General features: G+C 35.7%; 2 protein-coding genes across 2 annotated transcripts; one reads left to right on the plus strand and one right to left on the minus strand.

Moving 5' to 3' along the window:
* Positions 1–890: 890 nt before the first annotated feature.
* Positions 891–7,143, plus strand: lamp1b (lysosomal associated membrane protein 1b). The gene is made up of 6 exons (XM_082175463.1): positions 891–1,185; positions 1,933–2,138; positions 2,537–2,659; positions 3,615–3,681; positions 3,778–3,942; positions 5,809–7,143. The coding sequence occupies exons 1-6, from the start codon at positions 1,125–1,127 to the stop codon at positions 5,946–5,948; spliced, it is 762 nt and encodes a 253-aa protein (XP_082031589.1). The 5' UTR covers positions 891–1,124; the 3' UTR covers positions 5,949–7,143.
* On the minus strand, positions 7,141–11,544 carry grtp1b (growth hormone regulated TBC protein 1b). The gene is made up of 8 exons (XM_082175456.1): positions 11,418–11,544; positions 10,943–11,094; positions 10,688–10,846; positions 10,441–10,565; positions 10,080–10,176; positions 8,719–8,891; positions 8,360–8,545; positions 7,141–8,272 (listed from the first exon to the last, which is right to left on the minus strand). The coding sequence occupies exons 1-8, from the start codon at positions 11,483–11,485 to the stop codon at positions 8,168–8,170; spliced, it is 1,065 nt and encodes a 354-aa protein (XP_082031582.1). The 5' UTR covers positions 11,486–11,544; the 3' UTR covers positions 7,141–8,167.
* Between the last annotated feature and the right edge of the window lie 830 nt (positions 11,545–12,374).

Consider the following 12,374-nt stretch of genomic DNA (forward strand, 5'->3'; position numbering starts at 1 on the left):
AATATATTTATATATATATATATATATATATATATATATATATATATATATATATATATATATATCTGGGTAGCGTTATAAATGTTCAGTAGCTTTAAAGTCTTTCTAATGTGTCTATACATAAATTGACTTTCCAAAATAAACCTACCTTGAGAAATATTTACTGGATCTGATTTCATCAGATCAACATATCAGGCTCTTAAAGTACACCATTGCAAGCAACACAGTAAAAGGCCAAAAGATCAGGTATCACACTTCTGTGATGGCATTCTGGAATGGTCCTAAAATCTTTAGCCTCCTTGTAAATTGTCTCTGTAATGTGGCACTTCAGTCACATGCATCCTCATTCCGATAGATAGGCCTATCTTCTGTGTGCTGTTAAATCTATGTAGCATCTATATGTTTTCAAAAAAAATTCAATACAGCTTAATGGCATTACTACAGGAAACATACAATAAGCAATAACTAATTTGTTCATTATTGTCAACATGACCATGGCAAAAACCGTTAAAATAAAATGCAAAAAGCAGTCGTTTTTCTTGTGCAGTCGTTTTATGTTGCACATTGTATTTGTTCAATCACACAATGAGATGATTTAAGTAAATTATTTTATGACTCACTGACTATCCTGAAAAACAAACAAAAAACTCACAACAATTACAGAAATATAGTAGGCTAGGCTATCTATGAAATGTGACAAATCATGTACGTGAGAGATGGGATAGCAAATATGTATAATAAAAGTAATTTTATTATTTAGTTTATTTATTATCATTATTAATCTAAGCAACATTTGTCTTCTTTTTGTTCAAAAACAAGACATAAATTAAAATAAATTAAAAACGAGAAAAACATGCGCATGCGCGTTGCTGCTGTTGCGTGATTCTAGAAGTCGCTCACATGACATGACGGTGGCGTTTCCTACTGCGGTTACGAGAAACTAAACAAATCTGACCTACTGCGTTTTTTAGATGTAGATTTGGTACAGCGGCAGCTCAAACCGACCGTATACGTCTGCACCATAACGACAGTTACCCGAAGAGCCCCTTTGAAGACGCAGATTGCACAGTATCATCTGCTTTTGTATCGAGTGTGTTTTGATTTACGTTACTTTGGCAAGAAACATGATCCCCATCATCCCCAAACAAAACATGCCCTCCGGGGCAATTTTTTGCCTGCTGTTAGGTAAGTTTGATTTTAATATAGTGTATTTTGAGCTGCAGGAATATTTGGTCTGGTTATACTTTGATTAATTTATTAATTAAATAATTGCTTAATTAATAAGAATAAACAAGCCCATGTATGGAGGACGCTTTGTTTTCTGTTAAATAATAATGTTTATTCCTGCACTGCCAATGTAAGTAGGCCTGCGGTGTAAGGAAAGCTGAGAATTAAAAATATATTTTGTTACTTATTAACAGACATGACTTCTAAAACAATTCATTATTTTCGTTACTAAAAAAACACTACCACATCATGTATTTGACTACGGTGCTACCTGCTTCTACACGTTTAAAGGTGTTCCCAGATATTTTTTGCTTATTAAAAAAAACTTTTACAAATTAAGAAATAAGAAATAAAATTGAATTTTTTGTACATAAGATGAAGACTCAGTATTATATCAGTGAACGGGTCGCCCCCTCATGGGCGCCACCATGTTGACGTCAAAATAACATAATAATAATGATAACAGTAATAATCATGTTAATAAAAAAACGATAAATAAAACCGGTTTGGTGTGAAGCAGCAGCAGTTAGTAAACAAACATCATGCATCCAGGCTGATAGGGGTCAGTTTAAATTCTAAAACCTATTTTACTATTGGAATTAATAAACAAAGTATAACAACAACTTACTGAGTACACCTTTAACCCTAACCAGTGCTACAACTCATCTAGAACATTTTAAAATAATAATAATGTTTTCATTACAGCTCTAACTATACATCAGACTATGACCACTGATGTATCGGCCACTGTGGTCGCCCCTGAAACCAGCTCTCCTCCGGCCTCTCCTGCACCCCCCGGCCCCCCTGAGCGGGGCAACTACAATGTCACCAATGCCACTGACACTGTCTGTCTCTTGGCACGGATGGGCCTGCAGCTCAACATAAGCTTTATTTCAAGCTCTCATGGCACGGTACTATATGGCACATATACTGTAACTCTCACTTTCATGGGACAAAAGTAGCTTGGCATATTCTGCTAATTATCTGCTTTTCTCTTCGGTGGGTAACGAGAGTATTTTAAATGACATGAGTGTGAGTAGATAATCCCAGAATTTTCATTTTTGGTTGAACCATTCCCTTTTCCAGCTTATTACTGGAACCTGAAATGGCTCATAGAAAAAGGACACCTGTATGCTTTATTTCTATGACAAATACCATTATATATTGCTGCTATTAAAATTCGTTGGGTTGTTATGTAAATAAAGGGATTTGCTGGGATAAAGGCATTTGTATGCAAGTAATTCAGAGTAATGAAGGTTTGGTCCTCATTTCTAAATATAATCTAAATGTAAAATACTTTGCTTTTCAGACTGTCCAGGAGGTCTTGAACCTGCATCCGAACCTGATTAAATTCTCTGGATCCTGCGCGCCAGACTTTGCAACTCTCAAACTGACCGAGGACAACATTACTTTGACTTTCAGCTTCTCTTTAGTAAGTTTTGAATCTCCTCCTAATATTTCTAGGGATGCACTGATCATTACTTTTCATGGCCGATTCAGATTCCGTGTTTGTTTTTTCACAAGCAAATTGGCAGATTTTGATAACAGTTGCAAACTTTTTCCCTCTTTGTTTAACCCAAAAAAGGGCAGAAATAGGACACAAATAATTCAATTTCATGATTTGTTTTAAAAACATGACTTTTTATTTTTTATTTTAATGTTTGTATCCCCCAGGATAAGTTGCCCCTTTGGGGGTATACATTCATTGAAAACAGAAAGCTTGTTTGGCAATGCTTATAGCAACATTTTAGCCACATTTTTAAAACATTTTATTCTCTCATAACTTACAGTGAAGATTCTTTATAACATTTAGTCAAACAATCAGGATAATGCATATTATATATTAGTCTACTACTGTACATTTGCACTCATAAACACTATTATACAGAATATTACATTAACCAGTTTTAATAAAACAATATTATACATTATACAGAGGTAAGAGAAAAAAAAAAAAAGCCAATCGAAACTTCTCTGAAGATAGTCAGTTCCCTTTAGATATACTTTTACAAAAAACCCCACCCTAAATTCCATATTTATATTTTTCTTCCATTATTTTGAGCATCGCAAACAGTGAGCTTGTGCATTTTTCAGTACGTCTGCTCTTCTCTTTGTGTCTGCTTTCAGCGTGTCCCATCTCTGGCCTGTGTTAACGCTCTGTTAACTGTTTACCGACTTGTAATATTTCTGCACAATTTACATTTTGCTAAAGTACGGAATAGAGATCGGCCAAAATAAAATGGAAAGACCTGCCATAAATTGGAACCGTTCCGATTTATGGCCGGCCGACCAGTGCATCTCTAATCATTTCCCCTAATGTCCCCTCAAATTACCCAGACCACACTGATGTCATCATCACATATGGAATATACTTAATTGCTTTTCAGAATTCCACATCAAACAAATATCATCTTAGTGGTTTGGATCTGTCAGCTGCATTGCCTGATATGGCTAGTAAGTCAGTTTTAAATAGCCCATGTATGATAGAAGTTGTAGTTTTTTAGTTAAGTTTTCTGAAAAGCTGAGCCTTTTTGTTTTATTTTTGCTTAGAGCGCCTTGTTGTCGCTAACACCACTCTGAACTACATGGTGGGAACACTGGGCCACTCTTACATGTGTCAGAAGGAGAAAACCTTGAGCGTTACACAGGATTTCTCTCTCAACACTTTCCAGCTTCAAGTGCAACCTTTCAGCGTCAATGGAGATTTTGGAGCAGGTATTTTTTTTCTTTCTCTCTCTTTACCTTTTCTCAGTTTTGTCCTTTCATTCTTCAAGGAATGTTCCGGCTTCAACACACAAAAGGCAACATGAAAATCTCAGTTGTCATAACATTGTGAAGCTGATAAAGCCAGTAACTTTGTCCACATAAGTATACTGAGTCTTTTATCCACTGAGAACAGTAGTCCCATCCAGGGTTTTTATAGTTAACTAAAACTATTTGTGTTACTTGACAACAAAACATGTTGGGGGTACTATACGGTTATCCGGACCACACCTAACCCTAAAGGGGGTCGCACACCGGACGCGCAGCTCGGCGGCGCACCGCGCAGCGCCACGTCTTTTAAATTCGAACACACTATTCTCTATGAGAGTACACACACCGGCGGCGCCTTTCGGCGTCTGTCCGCGGCGGCTCAGGACCGTGTTCAAAATCCTGCCGCGCCACAGAGCGCCATTTACATAGTTTTATATAAAATGTACATGTGTGTGTCTCAAATCGTAGTTAATGTATATACGGACTTCACCCTGTGCTGCAATATACATTTAGTTTTATATTTATTTACAGAAATCAGAAAATTGCTGATGTTATCGGATTTTCAGGTGACAGTTGTCCTAGACGTGGCGCGGCGCGGCGCTGAGCTGCGCGTCCGGTGTGCGGCCGCCTTAACCCTAACCCTAACCTAACCTGTGTGGTCCGGATAAATTATTTACGTGTGATCACGTGTGGTCCGGATAACCGTATAGTACCCATGTTGCTACAACTTGTTGCTTCTCAGCTCCAACAACTGCAGTGTTTGAGGGCGAGTCAAAGTAGATGTTGTTCATGAGCAGCCAATGAAAACCATAGGCTGCCATTATGCAAAATTGTTACAAACCTATGTCGTTATGTTATGGAAGTGAGACTGGAATTGACCGTTTGCAAAGACCCGGCCCCTTTAGTTACTGTTGCTATGTCCGACAAGCCACGCCGCTCTCACGTCTCACCATGTTCTCACGCAGTGAAAAATACATTGCGGAGCAGAGAGGACATTGACAACGCGCTGACAGACAGGACAGACCAGGTTACTTTTGATATGAAACGAATTCTCAACTTTCAAATATGGTAATTTTTTTACGAAATTTAAACAATTTGTGATCTGTCAGACAGATCCCTGTAGAGCCTCAGTTAAAGCTGCTCGTGAACCGATCATCTCTTCCTTCTAGTTAATTTATAGCATCAAATAAACATAAGAAGGAATGTTGTTTTAACCGCGGAAAGACGTCAGTACACACCGTTTTTCAAGTTCAAATCCTCCAACGTTAATCTACTAACTCTCCTGACTGCTTTGTCAGACAAAAATGGCGGATTTGGCGGATGGCGGATTATGATAGGTCTGATCGCCTGTCAATCAAACTCCCTGCGAAGGGTCAATTGCTGATGATTCGTTTAAGCATTTCTGAATCAATTCTTTCTTTTAGGAGACAACAACTTTATTTGTTGTGCACTTTGATCTTTAAAACTTTGCCGACCTTTTACATTCACAAACAGCTACGAAAGCACTGCATGAAAGGTAATATTCAAAAAAGCATAATAGGGACACTTTAACAGAAATTAAAGGAAATTTGGTGAAAACTTATGTTAGTGCTTTAACAAGGGGTGCATTTTCTACTTGCTTAAATATGCGTACATGTGTTTAAGCTAGTATTTTCTCTGATAATCAACATTATATAAAAACTGCTGTCTTTGTGTAGGTACACACATTATGATAATTAATTTAGATCCTGAAATACTGATATGATTGTTTGAATAGGTTGTTTTCCTTAACTGTTTCTAATTTTTCTTCTTTTGCCACCCTCTCCCCTCCCTCCGTCACTGTTCTAGCTGAGGAGTGTGAGTTAGATGAGGACGACATGTTGATTCCCATCATTGTGGGTGCTGCCTTGGCTGTTCTAGTGCTGATTGTGATCATGGCCTACCTTATTGGCAGGAGCAGAAGTCATGCAGGCTACCAGACCATCTAAACCCTCCTCATGTAATCTTTAAGCCAGGATGTGTCGACACCACCAATTTTTGCTCTAATTTGGACTCAACAACACTACTACAACTGCAGATACCTAGTTTTTAACCTGCCCTGCCCTCTGCTGGTGTCTCACGCTGCCACTGCTCAGGTGGATCTGTGTTTCCTGGACTTTCTGTTGGATTATGTTAAACATAGTATAATTAATGCACTGCACATGTAAGGGTACAGGGCAAAACGTGTCTAGGTCATGCTAATGTATTGTTTCCAGGAACCAGATTATGCTTACCTAGAGGAATTTCTTTTGTTTGTTGTCATTTAGGCTTAATCTGGGTCTTGGAAAACATACAATCTTTTTGGTACCTCATATTGTTAATTTAATGTTATGCATTTATTTATATAAATTGGAGGATTTAGGGAAGCTGATAATGTTGTTACTGTTACATGCTCGGTCTAAAAGGGACTACATATTTAACACTACTTTCTAATCTTGATCCTGACTACCTTTTGTGATTTTTAGCTGAAAGTTTACTTTTGGAGTTAAACACTGTAAAATACAGGTCCGCTTTTGGGATTCACAAGATTGGAGAAAAAAAAACACACTTATTGCTATCAACAATGCCTTGCATAATAGGTTTGAGTCAGATGTTAATTTGGTACTACATTTTAATGAAGAAAAATTCCACATCTTTCCAAATCTTCTAAACTGATGTTAAATGGAATATCCACTTTCTAGAGTAGAATACCCTTCAATAACACAAAATAGTCCAGTTTTTCCCTCATGCTGCATATCAAAACTATATAGCCTGCTTGCATCCATTTAGCATTGTATTTGCATTCATTCAGAAGCGTTAAAAGGGAAATTCTACTAGGAAAGGTGAGGAAATATGGTTTTGCACTACTGGATGGGCAAAGGGTACATTTGACACTAACACAGCAGGAAGTTCTGCTTAACTTGAAGTAGGTTTAGACTATTATAGACCTAGGTAAATGGTTAACTGTTACAAACTCGAGGAGTGAACTGAGAGAAACATGCTTTATCATATAGTGGATAAATCTCCTTTCTGACAGGCCTTCATATGGAAGGACTGCATGTGGATATTGAAGTGTTGCCTTGATTGCTATGATGTTCATGTTGTTTTAAGGGAATGCGATTCTAAGTTTCTAAATAAAATGAAAAATAAAACACAAGAAAATGAGTTTGCCTCCTAAATATTTATTAGTTAAACATTGCATTTCATCATCAGTATCTGAACAGAAAACCGATTGTTATAGTAACACAAAAAAAGCAATAGGAAAAAAACTGTTAAAATGCATTCCAGTTAAAAGAAGGTTAATCATACAGGTTTAGAATAACATGCCTCCAGAATTCAAAAGTTTGGGGTCCGTAAAACTTTTTTTTTTTAAAGAAATTATTACTTTTATTCAGCAAGGAGGCATTAAATTAATAAGAAATGACATCAAATACATTTAAAAAGTTACAAAATATTTCTTTTTCATTTAAATGCTGTTCTTTTGAACTTCCTATTCATCAAAGAATCCAGTTTTTTTTTTTATCATTGTTTCCACAATTTTTTTTAGCTTTTTTCAACAAAATAAGAAATGTTTTGTTTTTCACCAAATCAGCATATTAAAATGATTTCTAGAGGATCATGTTACACTGAAGACTGGAGTAATGGCTGCTGAAAATTTAACTTTGCCATCACATGAATACATCTTAAAACATTAAAATATTTTAAATTGTAATATTGCACAATATTAGTATTTTATGAAATTTTTAATCAAACACAGCCTTAGTGAGCATTAGGCACTTCTTTTAAGAACATTACAACATTTTAAACAGTATTCGAAAATCGGAGAGAAAAAAATCGAAAAAGAAAAAATCGAAACGTTGAGGAAATCGCCTTTAAAGTTGTCCATTTATGTTCGCGATTGTGCTGCATCCACTCAAAAAAGAAATGTTTGATATATTTACGGTAGGAAATTTACAAAATATCTTCATGGAACATGATCTTTACTTAATATCCTAAGGATTTTGGCTATTACCACAAATATACCCGTGCTACGTGTGACTGGTTTTCTGATCCAGGGTCACATATGTATGTGACACTTTTTTCTTAAACATTCATATAGTTATTTATTGACATAGAATTGTGATTTTTTTTCCACACAGTAAATAATAGATCTCGCACGGAGTCAGAACTTTATGTCCATGTTCACCATTTATTGTGAAGGAGGGTTATCGGCAGAAGTAATGCGATTTCTACACATCTTCCTGAGTTTAGTGATTGTTTCCGTGGAAAGACCTCCTGGCTCCATAAAGATTTTCTGAAGTTAGAGGACAAACATCATTCAGAGCAAAATTATCATTAGTATTAGCTTAGTTTGTGAATTAATAGCATCCACAGAATGTACCTGCATGAATGAATGGCAGTCTTCTACGTACTCCCCATGAGTGATCTGTTTGAAGCGTTCGCAGATTTCTGGGAGACTCTGTGCCTGGGAGATGAGGTTCTGATGGTGACCAATCAGCGTCAAAGCCACACGGAACAGGATCTTGGATCCCTCGTAGAAAAGGCAGTCCCATATTCTCAGCACTGTCTGAGAGAAGCACACAAGTTACCGATCATTACATTCAATATTGGCATCAAAACCTCTATTTATGCTCCATAAAACTGGCTAATCATTTCATAAGGACTGAAAATTGTTGCATGACTGCACAGCTTACCATTGATCTATTTTCACAAAGAACAACCTTTGACTTTCATTCTCACCTCTACAGGAAGGATGTCAATGTATAGGCAGATGAACCAGCGCGAGACCACCAGGGTCCACATTACATTGTGCCGATTCATGGCCTGCCAGACAGCAGGAACCTTCATCCTGACAAGCTCCCCAAGCACCTCTTGATCCATTTTAAGGCCCAGCATAGTTGAGGTGTAATAGTCTAAATGAAAAAAAGTACAACAATGCTCAACTTAGACAAAAAAGTCATTTTTATTGTTATAATTGTGATTTCATAATATTTAGATATGAATCCAACTGGAAAAACTTGTGAAAAGATATCTTTCAGTTAGTCAAACAGCAAATGGAGTTCTATAGACATCTAGTGGCTAAAATGATAATTGTTTACTTTAAAATGACATTTTCCAAAATATGGGCAACATTTTTACACTAAACCATGTAAAATTATTCATGCTATCCCTATAAATGCAATTTAGAAATGTAGGTCTTTTCTAAAGTGAATTTTACATAAAAAGCAGTTTTTTGTATGAAAACCTATTTAAAAATGTTTTTTAAACATTTTTTTTATATAAATTTAAAATATATAATAAATCCTCCAAAAACTGCACAACAGTTAATAAACAGAGTAAAATTACATTTGTAAAAAAAAAAAAAAAAAAAAAAATATTATACTGTTACAAAATTACATGTTATTGTCTGGGGACCCCAAAGAACACGAGTGTGGACACAAACGAAGACCATCAGAGGGTTAAACAGGACATTCAGATGTCACATGTATGTGGCGGGGTGATTTGAGCACAAAATTATTAACAAATTTGCAGACCATTCATCACATTAACGTTAATTTTAACCAATATTAATCAACTGTGTTAAAAGGGATAATTTACCCAAACTGAAAATTCTGTCATCATTTACCTTCGTGTCATTCCAAACTTGTATGTCTTTCTTTCTTCTACAGAACACAAAATATTTTGAAGAATGTTGGTAACCAGACAGTTTTGGTGACCATTGAATTCAACCGTATGGACAAAAAACACTGAGCAATTTTTTTCATTTCAGGAGAAAGAAAGTCGTACAGGTTTGGAATGACATGAGGGTGAGTAAATGATGACAGCATTTTCATTATTGGGTGAACTATCCCTTTAAGGAAAGGTAAGATTTCGGGTTAAATGACCTACAACAATAGCCTAAAACAAAGACTAAATTGCTTTTTGGCTATTGGTTATTTTGTCCTCACTCACAAGGTCTAGGTGATGTCACTCCAAAAACAAAGTCTTTTCAAAGGTGGAACAAGTTATTACATTTTGATTAATGTAATGATTAACCTATGCATGATGTTTTGAAGAAGTCCTGGTTATAGTGTATACAACAGTGGGTAAAAGTGACAGACCTGGTAAGATCTTGCCAAGTAAAGCATCCATTAACCAGAACGACTTCTCCTCATCTTTGGTGATGATGAGGAGGTATCCAGCAATAAAGTTCATTCCCTAAAAAGGCAACAAGGGATACATTTCAGTAGCCTAGTGATTTGAATGCAGACGGGTTAAACACGTTCTGTCATAATATTGACAGGGTAAACAACGCAAAATTACAACAGTGTCTTACTTCCTCACTTGTTATAATTGACTATTCACTAGTATCCTTACACAACAATAGTTTTAGATACTCATAGGAAGTTCAATACATCCTGGATTCAAGTGACACTTAAGTGATAACACGTGTAAAAGGGCATGTGTATATGACAGTAGTACCTGACAGTAACCAACATCCTTATTGTGGTGTCCATAACCCAGAAGTACATTAAACAGAGCTTTTTGTAAACATGATTGGGAGGAGTCACGGAACTGAATGTTGTCAGGGAAGGTTCTGTGCATATCTGGAAAAAAAAAATGTATCTCAGAAATATTTTATTTCCAATATGACCTGTTCAATCTCTATTCAGGATTGAATTAGTATAAAACTTTCAAATGAAATATAGTTTCATGAGAAGTAACTTGCCGGCAAGTATGGTCTCCTCTATTTTAGGGTCATGCTCAGCCTTTAATAGAGAATGATAGTACCCAGGATTCCTCTCCAACTGGTCCTGGGCTCCACTAGCTGCCATCCAGATCTGAGTGCGATGTTCACACGGAACCCCCTTCCTCACATATCGCTTCACTGCAAACCCACACGACAGCTTCACAAATGTGAACCTTTCTGTCTTATAAAATATAGTAATAATATAATTACTACAAATAAAATAGATATACCCACCCTTCAGATTCTTCTCCACTTTCACGGTGCCCTGCAAAAGTTTAGACCACTTCTTTGACCTCCTAGTGAGAACAGCTAAATACTCAGCCATTAGTTCCTCATTGGATTCATAGCTGAAATCCTCTGATCTCTCAAATCCATATTGGTCTACCCTACAGACACATTAACAGACTTGGTTCACATGTGGGCATTCTTTGAAAAAAGAATAACAGAAACTTTAATAAAAAATAAAACATAAAACCGTAAAATTACTAAGTTATGAGTTCAGTATTATCTTCTTTACATTTCAATAAAAAAAAATTTTTTTTAAAACACTTTAAGTGTTTATATAGGCTAAATGACATTGACGCAAACATCACCTGACGCACAGGTGTTTTGGACCACATCTCGTGGCGACCTTCACACTATCAATAATAAAGCGAATGTTATAATGTCTATATCACGTCATCATAGGAATATAAAGTTACATTCATACCTCTTGCAGTCGTTGTTGTCTGAACTGGCAGAACATTCCCTGCTTTGATCATTAAAGTGATTCTCCATGTAGAGTTTGGCGCGTCTCTTGCAGCGGGCACTAACTGAGACGAGCTGTTAACATAAACTCCTCCCCTACAGAAACCTGTCATATGCACAGGTTATATATTTATAGACTATATATATTGAGTTTTACCTATATTTGGTTTATAGTGTGCATTGCAATTGAATAAGTAAGTTTATAATTGGCTAGTCCATCTTAAATCATTTAAATGATTTATATTATATTTTCAATAATTAATGTTGGAAATCATGTTCCAAATAATCTTTGCATTTAATCGACCGACTGCTGATCGACCAGCAAATGATTGGATGGCTGAAAAGCTATAAACATATTAGGCTAAGACCAAACCTGTTAGAAATATTATTATATTCGTTTTTTAATTAATAATATAATAAATATAATACTTTGGCCCATACCCAATATTATTTATTTAGTAATGAACTGCACTTTGTGCGTCAGTAACCAATTCAATTGCATGCAAATATCCCATACAAAACATTTAAAACATTTGAATACATGTAGTTTGTGTTTATAATATCATTATTTTGGCAAAGTATTTCATCCATTTTTTTTTGTTCTCAAATCACCCCTCTAGAATATTTAGAAAGGAATTAAGTTTTCAGAAGTCAAAATGAAAAATGAAAAGCACTGAAGTTGTTTGATTTGTTAGTAAAAAAAAAAAAAAAAAAAAAAAAAAAACCAAAAAAACATACACTTCATGAAATGTATTCATTTTATTTTGTCATGCTTGCTGTATTAAAATAAAAAATACAATTACATTCCAAAACGGATATTCTTTTTGTCAGTTTTCTTTGGCAAAATAAAGGTCCCCATGCTCTCCTATTTCAAGCAGCTAATGTTACTTAAAATGTTTTTGGACTCCTTAGATAGACG

Source organism: Leuciscus leuciscus (assembly GCF_965113295.1).
Source record: "Leuciscus leuciscus genome assembly, chromosome: 7".
NCBI lineage: Eukaryota > Metazoa > Chordata > Actinopteri > Cypriniformes > Leuciscidae > Leuciscus > Leuciscus leuciscus.